This window comes from Alligator mississippiensis, chromosome 6 (genome assembly GCF_030867095.1).
Source record: "Alligator mississippiensis isolate rAllMis1 chromosome 6, rAllMis1, whole genome shotgun sequence".
NCBI lineage: Eukaryota > Metazoa > Chordata > Crocodylia > Alligatoridae > Alligator > Alligator mississippiensis.
The window spans coordinates 26,785,104-26,804,717 of NC_081829.1; the positions used below are offsets into that span (position 1 = coordinate 26,785,104).

Sequence of the window (19,614 nt, forward strand, 5' to 3'; positions counted from 1 at the left end):
TAGGCAGGAAAGAGTGCTGGGTTTAGATGACCCCAGCTAGATGCCTATCTAACCTCCTCTTGAAGATCCACAGGGTAGGGAGCACCACCTCCCTTGGGAGCCCATTCCAGACCTTGGCCATGCTAACTGTGAAGAAGTTCTTCCTAATGTCTAGTTTAAATTGGCTCTCTGCTACCTTGTGGCCATTATTTCTTGTAACCCCCGGGGGTGCCTTGGTGAATAAAACCTCACCAATTCCCTTCTGTGCCCCCGTGATGAACTTATAGGCAGCCACAAGGTCGCCTCTCAACCTTCTCTTGTGGAGGCTAAAAAGGTCCAGGTTCTCTAGTCTCTCCTTGTAGGGCTTGGCCTGCAAGCCCTTAACCATACGAGTGGCCCTTCTCCGGACCCTCTCCAGGTTATCCACATCTCTCTTGAAGTGCGGCGCCCAGAATTGCACGCACTACTCCAACTGTGGTCTGACCAGCGCCCGATAGAGGGGAAGTATCACCTCCTTGCTTCTGTTCGTCATGCATCTGCTGATGCACAATAAAGTGCCGTTAGCTTTTCTGATGGCTTCGTCACACTGCCGACTCACGTTCATCTTAGAGTCCACTAGGACTCCAAGATCCCTTTCCGCTTCCGTTCCACCAAGCAGATCATTTCCTAGGCAGTAGGTATGCTGGACATTTTACCTCCCTAGGTGCAGCACTTTGCATTTCTCCTTGTTGAATTACATTCTATTGTTTTCTGCCCATGTGTCCAACCTGTCCAGGTCTGCTTGTAGCTGTTCCCTGCCCTCTGGCATGTCCACTTCTCCCCACAGTTTTGTGTCATCTGCAAACTTGGACAGAGTACACTTCACTCCCTCGTCCAAGTCGCTGATGAAGACATTGAAGAGTATCGGTCCAAGGACCGAGCCCTGCGGGACCCCACTGCCCACACCCTTCCAGGTCGAAACTGACCCATCCACTACGACTCTCTGGGTACAACCCTCCAGCCAATTCGCCACCCACCGGACTGTGTAGTCATCCAAGTCACAGCCTCTTAACTTGTTCACCAGTATGGTATGGGATACCGTATCGAAGGCCTTCCTGAAGTCTAAGTATACGACATCCATCCCTACTCCTGCATCCAGGCGTTTTGTGACCTGGTCATAAAAAGAGACTAGATTAGTCAGGCACGATCTGCCTGCTACAAACCTGTGCTGGTTTCCCTTCAGCATAATTTGTCCTGCTGGGCTCTTGCAAATGTGAGCCTTGATAATTTTTTCAAAGACTTTGCCAAGGATGGAGGGAATAAAAGGAGGAATGAAGGGATGCAATGTGAGAGAATGTAACACCCAGATGGTATGAGAGGAGGATTTTCTACAGGAGGTGCTGGAGGAGAAGAACCAAGGGGATGTTAGTCCAAGAGCCTCCAGTGTTAAAATGTCCAGATGGAGAATATGATCAGTAACGAAAGCAACAAAGAGGCTGAGAATTACCAGAGATTACACTTGCCTACCTGATTCTTCTATATATTGGCCAAGTCCAAATATAGATTTTAGTACCACAATCTTAATTTTTGTTCTTGCTAAGAATGCAAGATTTCTCAACATTGAGAAGTCTATATTGAAATAAACCCATAGGCATTATTCATTCAGTGTCACTTACTGCATGGAGCACTGGACTGGGAGTGAGGAGACCTGCGTTCTAGTCCAGCTGTACCATTGATGGGCTGTGTGTGATTTTTGTGCCAGTCACTTCTCTGTCTACCTCCTCCCATTTGTATATATCCTCCTTTTAGACTCTAACCTTTGTAACCCTGGCACAGGTGCCAGAGCATGTCATGTGAAGGCATTTTGCTTGGTATATGCACCTTAGGGCAGACAGTGGGGAAGGGGCTGGGATTGCACTGCCACAACAAAGATCAGGCCCCTCATGGCTCCCATGCCATTTGCCCTGGCATGCCAACATCTTACAGGTCGAGGTTGTGGATGTTTTTGGCACTCTGCCCAAAAACCTTGCTGGCTCCTGCTCCAACTTATTTGGAGCCAGAACTATATGCTCCTATAACACCTATTGTCAAGGAGGCTTCTGTTTTTCTGGCATTCTCTAGGTGCTTCTGTAATATAAATTGTGAATATCATGGAACAATATTTGCCAGCGGTATGGTCGGATATTTTGGAGCAGAGGTAGCTAGAGAGGTAATAATTGATTGAGGCAAGAATTGCTTTTTTGAGGATCAGGAATATAATAGCTTTCTCAGTGTGAAAGAGGCATTAAGGAGGAGCATTGGCACTAGATCAAGAAACAGAGTTAGGGGGTAGTAGGGATCTTGGAGCAAGGTGGAGAATAAAATTTAGCCCAAGGCAGGAATGCTGGTACAGTTGCATTAGTAAAATGCTTCCTTTGGAGATTTAGCTTATAACAGCAAAACTGGACTTTTTCTGGTACAGTCTGTTTGCCTGTCCCTTTCCATAGTGTAATAAGCTATGATGGCAGAAACTCAGTTTTGCTGGTGTAAGTGCATCTACACTGCATGCTTTTACTATGTTGGTCACAAATTGTACCACTCTACACCCTGACTCTCGCACACATACTTTCTAAAAAGTTTGGGCTATAGACCTGGCTCAAATATACCATGACAACAGTGACAGCAGAAAGAGAGAATTTGATAGAGAAAAGGGACATCATTGCAGGTATTTGTAATATTATCTTAAATGGCTTAGCAGAATTTTGTATTGAGACCTGAAGTGGGTGGTAGAAGACAAGATTTGGGGGAAGCGTGTAGGCACTAAGTAGAAACAACTCTTACTGCATTTGATGGAGAAGTGGTGCAGTTTGACCTGAAGGATGGCAGAATGTGTTTGGGGAAAATGATTAATGTTTTTAGGGGAGAATGGAATTTGTTCATGTCCATTTTGAGGTAGAGAGCAGCATACGGTAGGAAAAAAGGAAGGGGATTTGCAAACAGTTTAGGATGGGAGAGTGTGGAGGGAAGTAATAACTGCCTGAGCTACTTCCTGGGCTTGCAGTTTTTTTTTTAATTTTTAAATTTTTATTTTTTTTCCCCCCATCTTTAAAATTTTCCTAGTTTTTTTCATCTTCGATTCTTTGGCTTTTATTTTCCTGAGTAAGAGATAGTAAAATGCATTTGGTTTGCTTGCCAGATGAATCAGTGAAATTGTGTGCCTTTTATATGTGGTCCTAAACTTGGTTAGAAATGCTGCTGTGGCAGCTCAATTTTTAGCTTAACTTTTATTTGAGCTAGGATCTCAGAGTGAAAGACAGTTAGGTCAAATTGCTTTGCTTGACTTCAGAGCATTCTGTTTTTAAGCCTGAAATATTGTGGCAGTATGTTGGCAATCTCTCTTGAGTGTTATCTACCTCTAAAAGTGAGTATTTAGTGGGGAGGAAGGGACCTATTTTGTAGCTTCTTTGCATTAGGTTTTCAGATATGATTTGAGTAGCTAGATCATGGTGGTATTAAGAGCCAGCAGGTGTTGGTTTAGTTAGGAATGTGGTAGAATCTAGTTTTAGAAAGTTTACTGGGAACAGCTGCATTCACAACAGCTTGCTTCCATGTCATGTATTTAGTTCCTTGGTATTACTACTTTGTCACTCGGACTACACTGAATACTACTTTTGAAATTAGCCCTTATCAAATATTTTAATAATAATAATTTCCTCTGGTTGTTCATATCTATTCAGAACCTACTGTTTGGCATCATGGATTGTATCACACATTGAGTAACCTTTTGACATAAAATTAACATTCAGATTTTTTCATCTGCAAACTTATAGTTTTTCTGAGACCAGCTAAGTGGAAGTGCTGAGGCCAGTCTGGCTGTTAATTGTTACCTTTTTATAAGGTTAAGTGTATTATTGCCTGGATAGCAACTTTATCAACTAAATTTGGATATGGAACTGTACAATCTCATCTTCTACTGTGCTTTTATAAAATCCAAGGATGGAACCTAAGTGCACCCTGTGGTCAGTTGATATGCCGTGTTCATCCTTCATCTGAATGAAATGCTACTTAATAGAATACAGAACCTAACTTGTTTGAGATTTCTATTTAGTGTAGACACTGATTACAGGTTTGGCATTTTGAATCAAGTCATCTGTGCAGCTCTCAACTGGGCAAAACTTAAACATATCTGTCCTTTAATATAATTATTCAAGAAACACTCTTGTTCCCTGAAGTATTTTTAATTTGTTTCTTATTTAATTTAGTGTTTATAATAAAATTAGAAACATGAAACTAATTTTTTAATACTGGTTCTTTTGCAGTGAAAATGTCCTTTTTGGGATGGGAAATCCTCTTCTTGACATTTGTGCGGTAGTGGACAAGGACTTCCTTGACAAGTAAGTCTTAAGATTTTTCACATTAAATAACTTATTAACATTACTGATATTTAATTAACACAAACGTAAAAAACCTGCTTAAAGTTAAGCTCTTAATTTAGTCTTTTTGAAGGTGTTGTGTGTCCTGGAAGAGACTAGTAGTGCATTATTAAACTGATTTTCAGCCTCCCAGCCCTGACCTTCTTTTGTCTTTGTTGACTGGCAGCAGTTGCTGTATCCTTTACAAATGGTGGTGGATAAACCTTTTTGGTAGTCCTGCCACAAATTAGCTTCACACCCTACCCAAGTGCCACTCCCAACTCCTTTCCCTTCCTGGTCTGCTACTCTGCTTTCTATTCTGAGCCTTGTGCTCCCTGCCCTGTCTACCTGTGCTGCCTGCTCCCTTCCTGATCTGCTGCATGCCACACACGGAGGCTGCCTGTGGCACCTGTGCTGCAGGTTGGCCACTCCTGCTTTAAAACATCAATTTGGGTATTTCAGGAAATTATTGGTTATCTAATCTAAGCTGCACATGCTTTCTTCCCTTGGCCTTTAGGTTTTATATTTTCTGAACTCCATCAGTTTTTTTGTTAGCTTGTTCTTCATTGGTTCCTTCTGATTCCTCAGATTGTTCTAAGGTTCCTAGGCTTGCTTAAGCAGTTTGTATACACAATGGTAGTTCTTGCCTCATGCATTACTCCTAATATAGTACAATATTTTCCGAGCTTAACTTTTTGTTCCCTCTCAAGAGCTGCTTCATATTTCTTAATGGCTTTTGTTCTGCCTGTATCTTTGTTTTTAGATGTCATGTATTAATAGTAATATGAAGGTCCCCAGAATAGCCCTGCCACTTTAGCATTACCTCTGGCATGAAGCTCTCATAGGCTTGGATCCTTCCATATGAGTCCCATTCCTTCCAACTGCCAAGGTGGGGATTTTTTCCCCTGCAAGGTGGGTTTTTTTCCCATTTAGCAAGTAACAAATGGGTTTGGGCCTATCCTTCAAAGTGCCACTTTCATAATTTGGCTTTGGCTTCCTGTTGCATAGAACTGATTAACATTTAGTGTTCTCTTCATTTCATACCATTAGCAGTTAATAGAATTGTTGGACTCAAATCCATTTCACAACCTTGAATGAAGAACATTTACAAGTTTACTTTTCTTATCTACTTGTTTTCTTCATCCATCTACTTCATATTTCTTGCGTTTTTTCTGTGAAAGTTCTCTTCTGGTATTAAACTTACAGTTTGTTTCACAAAAATATGTTTCATCTGAAGCTTTTATATTTTAAAGTTCCATTTGTAGGTAAGTTTGAAAAGAAATCAAAATGACATTACTTAGGCAAGAGCAAGACTGCTTTAGAATAAAAGAATGATTTACTTTTGAATATGTATGAACATTTTGATCCCTGATGAAAAGGGCCCCAAATATTGTAAGTAATGATACCCTACTCCCCCTCACCAAAAAAACAAAACCAAAACAAAACCCCACACCATTTTCATTTAGTGCCATGCAATAACATTTGCATCAAATCTCCAGAAGTTTTATTAATCCCCCCCCAAATCCTCTTATTGCTGCTGTAACAACTGTTGCAGGACTTGCTGCACAGCAGTGATACTTTCCCAGCAATGAGAGAAATGCACTGGGGATGCGTGGGCAAAACAAAACTGTTACAAGGATTTAATTTAGCTGTTCACTGGGATGCAAGAGAGCTTAGGCTGGTTTTGCATTATAATATTTTCCTGGCTAAAGGTGATGTAGCCATGCTTGTTCCTTGTCCACCAGCCAGTTTTTAGTCCTGTAGGTAGAAGTAAACCATCTTCCTGAATCATGCGAGTCCTCTGTGAGCACTGTTATGCCAATAAAATGTCATTGTGGATACTGCATTATTTGCCTGGTTAACAGCCCATCAGCAACATTCCCACAACACTTCTGTCCTTCACAGCAGAACTCTGATCACCGTTTTGAAAGTTGCTACCTAAGGGGTCACCTTGACTGGGAAGTATGTGGTGCCACTTCCTTTCCATTAAGTTAGGCCATCTTTTGTAAGCAGTCAGGCATGTTTGTGCAAAGCCAGAACTTCAGGTAAACATTGGACTGCAGCCTGGATCAGAAAAGAAGCCCTGGGTCAGTCTGACCATTTAAGGTCATGTGCAAAACAAGTGCAGGAATAAAGATGAACATTGCAGAGAGGATAGAAGAGCTTGGATACAACTGGGATGAGAAGCAATGCCAGAAGAAAGTCTCGGATTGCCACCCATTACCCTTCCCACTAAGTGAATCTGTTGACCATGTTTGGCTTTATTCACACCAGTACCCAGATAGTGACAGAAGATTCAGAAGAGGGAATCTCAGCAGAAATCAGCAACAGGAAACTCACTGACAAGCACCATGGTAGGAGATGAAGACAAAGAGAGGCAGTCATGCTATGCTGTATGCCTAGTTCTGGCTAAGAGATTCAGTCCAGTAAGAAAAATTATTTAAAAAAGAATGTATGGGTTGTGTTTTCTTTCTTATGCTTAACCTCCAACCTCCCCTTGTTCTTAAAAAACGGTGGCCGTATGCAAGTGTCCAGAGAATAGAGGAACTGACTTTAGAAATCACAGATGTGTTCTGGTAGTCAAATGAGGGAATCTTACAGTAAGTTACTAGCCATCGGGTGTAGCAGCAAAATGGAATTTCTACTAACCTAAATCAGTCAATTGCAAAAGGAAACATTAACTAAAACAGGTATGAGTACCAGGGTTATAGCAAATAACCCTTGCAGGCAATCCAATAAATGGCCAATCAGATTGAGATATTTGAGCAAATCTGTTGAGTAAATGTTGCAAAATAAGTGCCTTGGGTTTATCTAGTTCAGTTGCCCAAGTCTGAAAGACTTGCTGTCAGGCTCTTTTTGAATTTGAGAGTTAGAATTTGAGAGACTTTGCTGGGGCCTCAAGAGGGTTACCTTACCTTGGCTTGTAGAGCTGGTCCTGCCCCACTGTTTTGGGGTGCTTTGTGTTTATCTAGCCCCAACTATCCTTTTGTCCTCTGGCACAATCTCAGTAATAGTCAAGATAATATTTCTAGGAAGGTCAGTCTTATTCCAGTTGTAACTGTAGGAGACTTAGCTGCTGCTGGCATCATTGTTGACAGCACTGTCTACAGAAGGGGATAACTGCAAATGGGTGCAAGCAGCTGTAATTCTCTGACTTTGACATCCTCAGTAGTGAATTCTCTGGCAGTCAGGAGAACTATAACTACAACTGCCTGACTAGCTTAGCCATCTTGATTTTTTTTTTTTTTAACTTAGAGCTCGGGATACTGCATATACAGTCTTCTTCCCTTATGGATTTAGACTCAGGAGTTCACAACATTTTGCTGCCCTGGGCCAGAACTTGTGATTTGTCTTGTTCCCACAACTGCAAATCTCTACCCCTGAGTAGCTCAAGTAGATATCTCCTTCACTGCAGATATCTGGTCCCTCTCTAGCAAGGTAAGTGCAGGCACAAGAGAGCAGTAGGGAAGGTTGCTGAGGAGGGGGCTGTGGAGAGAATGAGTTCAGTGCAGTTTTGAGATGCCTGATCCTCTGTGCTGCCCCAGGCCAAGTTATACCTTCCCAGGCCGGTTTCAGCTTCTTCATGGGCTGGAATGAACCCAGGGGCCATAGGCTGCCAACCCCTGCTCTAGGCTTCTGACAGCCTTCTACATGCTGCTTACCATGCTGAGAACTATGGAACAGTCTTGAAGCAAGCTGTCCCAAAGCTAGTCTGTCCCCCTATTTATTTTTATGGAATTTTTTTCCTTTCCTTTCTGTTAACATTATTAATGTTCTATTCTTTCTTTATCCACTGTGCCTGCCTGATGTATCTTTGAATTGCCCACAGCATACCTGCTCAGAGACTGACCTTAATCAGAAAGAGGAATGACTTGGACAATGAAGAACAATATATTTTTGTTTTTAGTGAGAGAACTGCTGTGACTATATGTAAACAGTCCTGTGATTTAATGTTGAACCAGTTGGGAGCTGGTGGTGGTGGGTTGTGTGTGTGTGTGTGTGTGTTCCAAATAAGCTGTTTAATATATTTGAGTTTAAGTGTTCCCTGTTTGTTACTGTACAATGAAATATTTTTCCCCCCAAAAGCATGATTTATTTACCAAGTCTTTAATTTATTACAGCCCAAATGAGCAATTTTTGTACCAAATTCTTAAAAATCACTTATAGATAATTGAAAATCCATATTCAAGCTGATTAGTTTTAAGTAGTACATAAATGGAGCTCAGTGCCTTGCTATAACAGTGCATGAAAGTGACCTTTTAGAGTCTCCTTTAGCTGTACAGCAATGATGTCAAACTTGCTATGCCCTGCAGGCTGGATAAGTGGTGCTGGGCTTGTCCTTGAGCTGAATCAGGTCTGCAGACTGTCTCTGGATGTTCCCCAGGCAGTGTACACGTGGGGCTGCCCCTGTGCATGTCACACAAGCGCATAGGTCTAGCCTGAGAAACCCCAACCCGGGCCAGCATGGCGAGGGGCCGGGCGGTAGGGTTCTGCTGGCCCTGTCTTTGACACTTTTGATGTACAGCATCTCAGTTGGTTCTTGTAACTTGTTTTGTGTCTGGCTGTTTGAAATCAGTGAACCATCTTTTCATCTCAGTGTTCCACCCTACAGGTACACTTTGCTGCAAATTGTGGTTTTGCATAATATTGGCAAAGCAATGCCAATAGGGATTTTTGGCTCACTGAGATTGACCTTAATCAGGGTTATTTCCTGTGTCCTCTCAGTGTATCAAAAGCACATTCAACAGCCATCTTACAACTGTTCAAAGAGCAGATAAATCTTTCTTTGCTGCTCGCTAAGTACTTGGTATATGGTTTCATAAACCAGAAAAACAGAGAGTAGGTTAAATCCCCACAAATTGTCACTGGCATTGCAGCCTTAATAATAGGAACACTTTTGTCCTTGAAAATTGTTCCCACCAATTATATTTTAATTTTAAAAATTCTAATGTTCTAAAGATGTGAGCATCACGTATTTTCCCTGACTAGTCAACATTTTATTTGTCAGTGAAACATAATCTGTTAATATCTGTGTAAGGGTGTACATATTCTCATTTTATACACAATCTCTCATCCTGTTGCAGTTACAAAAGTCCATTATATTAGATATGTTTGTCTTTCTGCATTTTGTCCAAAATCACAATCTTGTACTATTGGCCTTGGACACCTGGATGATGACCATTTGTTGCTCAGCGTACAGTCCCAGAAGCACTGTTTGACTACATGCAACTGACCAGTTAAAGGGATTGTGTGTGCGATTTGCCCCTTGGTTGTCTTGCTTTCACTGCAACAAGTTGTATAATTATTCTCTCTAAATCTAACAAAAGTTCATGATTCACATTTCTGGGGAAGAGTGAGAAAATATATGAGTTTTTGGAAAAGAGACCCATGTAAAATAGAAGGAAGGGTATATGTGGGAACTTAAACCTGACCCAGGAAATCCCTGTGCATACTGCTGACATCCTACACTATGTTGTTCCGTAGGCGGTATGGCTGTGGGAGATGGTGGTAATGTCCTCTGCTGAAACAACCTCTTTGGTTAAGATGTGTGGTGATCAAGTGTGCACATGATATGGGTATTGCAGTACTGGAAGCTATATGACAGAAGTTTTGCAATTAAATTTTCATATGTAGTCATGGTCCTAGACTGGTTGCTGTGATGAAAGTAAAAAAAATGTGCACTGGTTGCCAACAGCTTGTTGTCCACATTAAATGGTAAGTAGGCAAATATTCCCCTCTTACCCCTGCACAGTATATTTGTCACTAGGAGAAGGTAAGATTTAATCAGTTCATTCAAAGAATCCCATTTAAAAATGGAAACATAATATCATTAAATTAAAGTGTAGCTTTATTTCAGGATGCAGGCTGTCTACAGAAAGTTGATATTATCTGATTTACTAACAAAATTCCAGCTGAGATTGAAGAGCCAAAGTTTAGGTACATATAAAAGCAGCAAGTAACCTGATGAAGGGGAAATCTTCAGGGACTAGGAAGTCTCCTAAAAGGAGCCCTGGTGGGTTGGTTTCTGTGTGGGCCTTAGAGCAGGGTAACTCTGGGGCAGGCAGCAGAGTGTAGCTGTGAAAGAACTGTTAGGGGTAGAGGGGCTTCTGCATTGAGCCTCTGAATCAAGCAAGGCATGGGTTTCAGAAATGGAATTTGTATTAGTAGTTTTAAATGGAAAAAAACCCCAGAAACTCTGAGAAATAGGGTCAAATTAAGATCTTGGACGTGGTGGCAGTCCTTTGGGTACTGAAGAGGTGGGCTAGCACCCTGTTGTGTTTTTTGTTTTTGAGTTCAGGTCTGTTTTCATTAGTGCAGAACATGCTGCTAGTGCTTACTAAAAAATCCTATTTATAGTTGACCTGAAAGCTGTGCCCCTTCTTTTTGAAGGGTGCCTTGCAACTGCGATCCATCGGCTCCTTAATCCCAGACTGACAACTGCGCATGTTCCAGACTGAATTTTCTAATATTCAGCATAGAGTAAACTTTTAATTTTACAAGACTTATAAACATGTTAGCATCATATTTATTAAGTCAAAGTATTGATGCTAATAATAGGCTTAATAAATACATACATTAATAAATTTAACAGTTTATATATTTATGCATGAGAGGAGCCTTTCATCACTAATGTGCTTAGAAAGTTTGTAAATGTGATTGTGGCAGTTTGTGCACTGCCAGAACTGTGGTGGTAATGAATAATGTGAGGGTTCCAGGTAAGCACCTTATAAAGGAGTATATGGGAAAAAAAAAAAAAAAAAAAAAAAAAAAAAATCAACCTTTGTATGGGCAGTTCTGTTCTGGTTTTTTAATCTTCTGGGCCTAACTGAAGTTGAGAAATCATTTTGGGGATGCTTTTATGTAGTTGTTTGTAAATAGCAACAGGGCATAGAATGTCAGTGAATGTGAATTGTTTTAATTTTTATAATTCTTTCTTTCTTTATTATTGTTTACACATCAGTCACTTAATTTTCAGGAAATACATACCTCCACGTGGTAGCCTCAAATATACTGCATATAGAGGGGTTTTTAGTCTTTTAATGCAACAGAACACTTGCTATTTTTTCCTACCTTTTGAAATAGAAAACTTGTTCTTACCAGTTAATTTTCTATTTTCTTTTGCACACAATGTGAAGGGATGCACAGGCAGTTTAGGCTCAAAGTTTTCTAAAATTAAAAGCTGGTTAAATAAAATCAGAAGTAAAACCATTTTTCTTGATTGTTTTTCCACTGTATTTGTAAAACATATCATCAAGTCTGTTTACCATGTCCAAAACAGATCATACTCTAACTTTCATACTTAATGTGATATTCACAATATTGCTAAAGCAGATGTTTAAAAATTGTTTCAAACTGCTAAAACACACATTTCCCCTTATCTTCATAATTAAACAAGTTTAAGAGCTCTTTTGCTAAAGAACAGGGTTTCTGTGGCAGGAGAAATTGCCCTGAAAACCATTAAAAGCTACAGAACATCACATATTTTATACTAAAAAGGAACTGCCATTGATTGGGCTGAATAATTCTCTAGCCAAGAGATTGATGAGTCTATGGTCTAGACTTACAAGAACATATTTTCTTTTCTACTGAATCCATTACATAAGGACATGATTTAAGTTTTGGTACAAGTGCAGACATTCCTTTTTAAGACTAGTGTGGCTCTGGTTTTATAGCCCTTTCCTTCCTTTTAAAACCAAAATTGATGACAACAAATGGGGAATGTTTCTAGTTGCTATAGTAATGAAGTAAAACAGTCTCATAATCGCTGCAAAATTATATTGCAGTTAGCAGTCCAGTTTAAAAACAACAGACATTTTGTACTAGGTTTTTGTTTTTATTTCAGTGGTTTGCCATTCAGGTTATATTTTTGTGAGAGAATATTTTTATTAAAGCTTTTTTTTCTTACTGTTTGGAATTCCCTTAACTTTTTAAAAGATGCTAGAAAAATGACAAAATTTGATAGAAGAATTTCCCTAGACCCATTTATTAGTGAGCTATGTGATATTTCAGACTGTTCACACTTTATTGTGTTGCAGTGATGCACACATTTTGGGGATAAAATGCATAATAGGGTCATCTGCAAAAAGATAGGCTCTAGTACCCATATGTTTTACTGCTGATATTACCCTATATTATCACTTTTGGCTACAGTTGCATACAGTAAAATCATTTATGTCTTTACAGCCAATCTTAACCTAAAAGTTCATTCATCCATCCTTCCATCCATTCATCTTTCTTCATGAGACGTTTCAATGTATATGTATCATAAATACACTGTCTGCTTTATATGACCTTTATAAGAAGGTAGCCAGTGTTTCAGTCCTGCTGCAAAGATGGCAGCATGTCAAGTACTGTTTACAGTAGATGCTTTTATCCTCATGACTTTACATACTTCCTTTTATACAACTAGTTGCACAAGACCACAGCTTCCCACAATGTCAGTGATTTAGTTTCCATAGATTCATAGATGTTAGGGTCGGAAGGGACCTCAATAGATCATCGAGTCCAACCCCCTGCATAAGCAAGAAAGTGTGCTGGGTCTAGATGACCCCAGCTAGATGCTTATCTAACCTCCTCTTGAAGACTCCCAGGGTAGGGGAGAGCACCACCTCCCTTGGGAGCCCGTTCCAGACCTTGGCCACTCGAACTGTGAAGAAGTTCTTCCTAATGTCCAGTCTAAATCTGCTCTCTGCTAGCTTGTGGCCATTATTTCTTGTAACCCCTGGGGGCGCCTTGGTGAATAAAACCTCACCAATTCCCTTCTGGGCCCCCGTGATGAACTTATAGGCAGCCACAAGGTCGCCTCTCAACCTTCTCTTGCGGAGGCTGAAAAGGTCCAGTTTCTCTAGGCTCTCCTCGTAGGGCTTGGTCTGCAGGCCCTTGACCATATGAGTGGCCCTTCTCTGGACCCTCTCCAGGTTATCCGCATCCCTCTTGAATTGCGGCACCCAGAATTGCACGCAGTACTCCAATTGCGGTCTGATCAGCGCCCAATAGAGGGGAAGTGTCACCTCCTTGGACCTATTCGTCATGCATCTGCTGATGCACGATAAAGTGCCATTGGCTTTTCTAATGGCTTCGTCACACTGCCGACTCATGTTCATCTTAGAGTCCACTAGGACTCCAAGATCTCTTTCCACTTCCGTGCCAGCCAGCAGGTCATTCCCTAGGCTGTAGGTGTGCTGGACATTTTTCCTCCCTAGGTGCAGCGCTTTTCATTTCTCCTTGTTGAACTGCATTCTGTTGTTTTCTGCCCACTTGTCTAACCTGTCCAGGTCTGCTTGTAGCTGTTCCCTGCCCTCCGGCGTGTCCACTTCTCCCCACAGTTTTGTGTCATCCGCAAACTTGGACAGAGTACATTTCACTCCCTCGTCCAAGTCACTGATGAAGACATTAAAGATGATCAGTCCAAGGACCAAGCCCTGCGGGACCCCACTGCCCACACACTTCCAGGTCGAAACCGACCCATCCACCACGACTCTCTGGGTGCGACCCTCCAGCCAATTCGCCACCCACCGGACTGTGTAGTCATCCAAGTCACAGCCTCTTAATTTGTTCACCAGTATGGGGTGGGATACCGTATCGAAGGCCTTCCTGAAGTCTAAGTATACGACATCCACCCCTCCTCCTGTGTCCAGGCGTTTCGTAACCTGGTCATAAAAAGAGACTAGATTGGTCAGGCACGATCTGCCTGCTATGAACCCGTGCTGGTTTCCCCTCAGCATAATTTGTCCTGCCGGGCTCTCGCAAATGTGAGCCTTGATAATTTTTTCAAAGACTTTGCCAAGGATGGAGGTGAGACTGACTGGCCTATAGTTGCCCGGGTCTTCCTTCCTCCCCTTCTTGAAAATAGGGACCACATTGGCCCTTTTCCAGTCCTCCGGGACTTAGCCCATGCACCACGAGCGTTCAAATATTCCCTCCAGTGGCTCTACAATGATGTCAGCCAGTGCCTTCAGCACCCTCGGATGGAGCTCATCCGGGCCTGCCGACTTAAAGGCATCCAGTTCTTCCAAGTGACTCTGCACCATCTCAGGGTCTATGTATGGAAGTCCGGCGCCTTGCTGCTGCCTCTCTACAACCCTGTTTTCCTTTCAAAACAGCTATACTTCAGCTTTACCTTGTCATTCTGAAGAGCACAGAGTCATGATTTTGCATGTTTGTAGATGTTGCCTATTCAGAATACCAAGAGGGTTTGAGAAAATAGGTTGCGGTCAAAATGATGGGGGCCATGATATCTATAAGTTTTATGGTATGGAAAATAAAACATAGAATTTGAAGGTTAGCAAATTGCAGGAATTAGAACAGAAGGGTGGATCTTGACTTTGGGTCCTCAGTTTTATCCACCAAGATTAAGTGTTTTCAGGGATAATACCTTGATCTCTAGCACAACGTTTAAAATTCTACATATTACATTTTCACATGGAAATGGTTTTGTCATTTTTACTGCAAAGAGTCGAAGTACAAGATACCTCTTAATAGGATCCTAGGAATGTAGGGCTGGAAGGGACCTCATCTGGTATAACCCCCTTCTCAAGGCAGGATCATCCCTGACTAAACTGCCCCAGCCAAACACCTGTTTAATCCCAGCCAAGCATCTTTCAGAGGTGGAAATTTGAGAGAATTTTTGGCAGTTTCAAAGAAGTTTTCAAACTACAACAAAATGTAAATCCCAATCTTAAAAACAAATTCTCTTTGGTTATGAATGTTTCATTGTGCAGGTTTTTGAATAAATGTTCCTTAAGAATGTTTATGGCCTGTTCGTTGTTTGTTTGTTTTTAAATTAACCCTGAAACAGAACCCGTCTTGTGAGAGAGCACAAAATATAACGTTTATGTGCTTCATTTATGCCACAGAGAAATCCCTATTTAAAAAGATTAATATAGTTGCACATCGACAATGCTGAGTGGCCAGAGATGAAATATTTTTTTAAATATTTACCTGAAGTTTTATATATAATATAAATAAAGATTCACTTCAAAGAAAAGCACTTAAACCTGGATCAGATCCCCACTGCAACCTCCATTCCCCCCGCCCCAAGCTGGATCTAGCCTATTGGCCAGATTTGGCCTGGATCTGGGGAAGGACCAGGCATCACTGATGCAGCTTGCAGGGTGAAAAAGTTAGGCACCATTGGGTTATATGATTGCACCTGTGTGGAGTTTGGTTTCATTTTGATGATAAATTATAGAGAACATAGGTCTGTAATGGGCCTCCTGCATCAGTGAACTGAGTTCCTTGTGTTTGCAGGTCATCATTACTCAAGGAGTTCCTAAAATAACCACTTCAGGCCCTCACACGTGACTATAAAGCACAGTACGCAAAACACCAAACCCAATAACATGCCAGAGATTAAAGGAGGGGAGGTGAGGCCACTATTGGGGCTTCACTACTTCATTTACAGGGAAGTAATTGGTTAATACATGCCCATAGGAAAAGGGTTGTGTGTTGCATTACAGAGCAAAGCAGAACCCTTCCACGTCCTTGCTAATGACCTAGTCCTAAAAATATTTTTTTCCTGATGCCCATTTTGGCAGTCTACTGAGTAGAAGACTCTCGAGTAGAAGAGCAAGACTGCAGCCAGGAAAATCCGAGTTCTTTAAGTACCAGCAACAGCATCAGTGAACCCAGTCAAAACTCCCATGTCTTAGCTGTGGCCTGTATTCCTATGTTTCAAAGTGACACCTACTCCCCTACAAGGTAGTTATTTGTAAACTGCAGCTGTATTCCCATTTACACTGCTGCTTAGAACAAGACAGTGATTCACAGGCTTGTTACTAGTTGCCAGTAGATGATACTGAAGCACAAGTGTTTGAAGTTGTATCTTGGTTAGGTTGAATGTGGGAAGAATACTACATTAATAATTTGCATGTATGTCTCCGTTACAGGGCATGGAAAAATGGGAAGAGAAAAAGACTGCTCTTCAGTCCGTTATCACTTGTTATATTTAAATAGAACTGTTTATGTGATAGTTATTCCTGGAGGATTTTTTTTCCTGCTTCCAAAGTTGAAATAATTGAAAGTTGGGGCTTGAATTTGAAGTAATTATACTTTAATTTAAAGTAGTATGAATACAACTTACTATTCAGCCTGTAAAAATTTATAGGCACACCAAGTACAAATGAGAAAAATTTGATTCTGTTGCTGTGAACATTTTGAATGTAGTCTGATACCCGGAAAAAAACCCAAACCAAAGTGTTTTTAACTGAAGAAAGGCAACATGTTCTGAGAAATGGTGGTCTTAAGAGTAAAACCTACTACTACATATTACACTATGTTTCCAGCCATTCCAAATGAAATATTAAGTCACTAATTGAAAACTCATGTAAAATGTCCAGGAGTTTAGGTTGTAGCCGTGTTGGTCTAAGGACATAGGCAGACTGCGCACCAGAATGAACGCACACCAGAAATCTATCAAAGACAGAAACACTCAATTACCAGTGGGGGCACATTTCCACAGCAGGGCCACTCTCTCTCCAATCTCTCAGTCCTGATCCTCAAGGGAAATTTACACAGCACTTCCCAGAGACGAGCCTATGAGCTCCATTTCATCAGCCTCCTGGATACTAGAGATCATGGACTAAACATAGACATTGGATTTTTGATACATTATAATCTGCCTGGCAGCTGACCCAGCCCAGCCCCTGGCTTCTTTACTTTTCATTCCATCCAGGAAGAGCACACACCAACTGCTGAAACTTCCTTAGCCTGATGAAGGGTTTTTGAACCTGAAAGCTTGCTTAATAACTATTCTCCAACTATTTGGGCTGGTCTAATAAAAGATATCAAATTCACCCAAGGAACCTTGTCTGTAAGATGTCCAGACATTTGAAGTGTATAATCCTGAACTAGGACTAGGAGGATATGAAATAGGAAGTTGAATGAATGTATGAAGAAAAGATTATCAGAGCTGTAGCCAGAAGTGTAGATTTTGACTGTAGAATTCTCTTTTTCCGATTTTAGGTTGCATATCGTCCTTAAGAAAAGCTAAAGGATCCTTACGCTTTTCTTACCTTTCTAGTCTAAGTTTATATTTTTTGTTGAGACTTTGGGTTCTGTCCTTTTGAATTAGGTTGTTGCCAAATTATTATTCATGGGGGTACTAATTAAAAAAAATTATGAATTGTTGTGTCAGTAATTTGTTTCTCCTTTTAAAATGCAATTGTTGACCCACTTCCAAACTGAACAGTATAAACTGTCTTTTTGTCTTTGCATCCTATTAGCTTTATCATTTATTTAAACTGGTGTTGTTTTCATCAACGTTAGAGGTGGAAAAAAGACCAATTTAATGTTTTCTACACCCCCTGCCAACATGGGATTGTTCCCTACACTAAATATTTTCATCTTTTACTGCCTCACATTTAAACTACTAACAGCAGGAGAACAATAAGGCAGAGGGGTCAAACTCACCTGGCCCTGTGAGCTGGATGAGTGGTATTGGGCTGGTTCAGAGGCCAGATCAGGCCCATGGATTCCCCTGCTTCCCTCCCCAGGGTGAATCCAGTACATGTGTTGCTATGACGAGATGGTGCCCAAGGGTCCCCATGATGCCCTTCATGGCCTGCTCAGGTTTCCCCAGCTCGCAACCTACTTGCTTACCTGCTGTGCCTTCATTGGTAAATGTAGCAAGTGGGTGTCCCAGGGCTGGTTGAGTCATTGGCCCGCCCTCTTGTCTGAGCACTACCTGCCTTCCTGCCTTGCCTGCCATGCTTTTGAAACAATTGAAAGTTGTTAACCAGGCCAGTGGCTGCCCACTTACTTTCCCTATGCCAAGGGCTTGTACACGGCTCCAAACCTCCCCTTATACCATGTCCCATGCCTTGCAGATAGTATCCATAGCATAACACCTGGCCTAGGAACCAGTGTCCCACACTAGGCTTCTCATTCCTATGCCCTCATACTGGGACCCTCACTCCTGTACCCTCATACTGGAGCTTGCAATCTCTCTGCCCTCATGCCTGGAATCTCAATCCCTATGTCCTTGCACTGGGCTCTCAGTCACGCCTGCCTGAGCAGGCTTCCTTTCCCTCTGGCTCCTGCCCGCCTCAGGACCCTCTTTGTCCCCACACTGGGGCCTCATCCCTTGCCCAATACTGGGCCTCAATCTTTTTGCCCCTGGAGCCTCACACCCAGCTCCTTCTTGGGGCTCAGAATCCCACTCCCTGGGAGCCTCACATCCAGCTCCCCTTATGAATCTCATATCTCACAGTGCATCTGGACCATCTCAGGCCCCTTCATGACCTGAACCCAGCTTCAGGCTCCACACAGTTAACCTGGGCCCTTGCTTTGTCTTCAGGGTGTGCTCCCCTAACTTTTCCCTTCCACGGGGTCACCTGCAAGGCAGCAGGGGCTGAGGCTTTCTGGTGCCCCATATTTGCCCTTCGCTGGGGAGGCACAAGTGTGCCATTTCCTGGGGACTGCCCCACCACTGTCAGCCCCACCACACCATCCAGCCAAAGCAGGATGTAGTTTTAGGTTATGCCCCAAGACCAGGAGCCTCCACCATCCCCATAGAGCCTGCTTTGTACCTCCAAGATGTTACACAAGCAGCAACTCCAACTAGGTGATGTTCTCTCCTTGGCTGCTAGCAGTGAACTGCTGATTCCACTGCTCAGGGCCTGCTTTTATCACAAACAGCTGGGTCCTGTTCCCAATCAGGCAGCTGTGCCTGATTGGGAGTGTAGCCACCTGCAGGAGGCTGTGCTGCTTGCCCTGACCCCTTTGAGTAACAGAGCACAACTTGTGCTCTGTTACAGTAAAGAAAATTAATGAGAGGAGACTTCACCTGGGGTTGGTGAGGCTTCTGGGGCTTGCTTGCTCTTTTTGTCCTCAGGGCCTGTTTTCTCAGGCTCTGACAGCCTTAAGGGTTAGATTTATGGTCTCCTTCCTCCCCTACAACCACGCCAATGCTTCATAGGTATTACTGGTTAATCATTGCAATGGGGTAGCTCATCCCCCAAACAGTGTCAGGTGTCCTGTGGCCTCCAAGCCTGGGTCAAAGGCCTTAGCCTTTCCAGCTTTTACCTCTTTCCTTTAGCTGGGTCCATAGCCCAAGGCTCACTGTTCTGGACCCCAATTTTGAGGACCCAGCCCCTATCTCGCCCTTCTCTTGGGCTTAGGCTCCTGGTCCTGATATTCTTGCCCTATAGCCTTTTTGACTTAAGGCCACCTCTGTTTTGGGCTGTTGGCCCTCTGTGTCTTGGCCCCTGTTCTAGCATGACTCTCTGCCATGCCTCCCTGGCATCTTGTGGCCTTCTCATTGCCT

General features: G+C 42.2%; 1 protein-coding gene across 3 annotated transcripts in view; it reads left to right on the forward strand.

Annotated features, from left to right (window-relative positions):
- Positions 1-19,614, forward strand: part of ADK (adenosine kinase) — a 586,810-nt gene that overhangs the window by 26,729 nt on the left and 540,467 nt on the right. For all 3 annotated transcript variants that reach the window (XM_006273786.4, XM_006273787.4, XM_014601449.2), the window contains exon 2: positions 4,257-4,331. In XM_006273786.4, the coding sequence (XP_006273848.1) occupies positions 4,257-4,331 (75 nt within the window). The remainder of the gene's footprint in view (positions 1-4,256; positions 4,332-19,614) is intronic.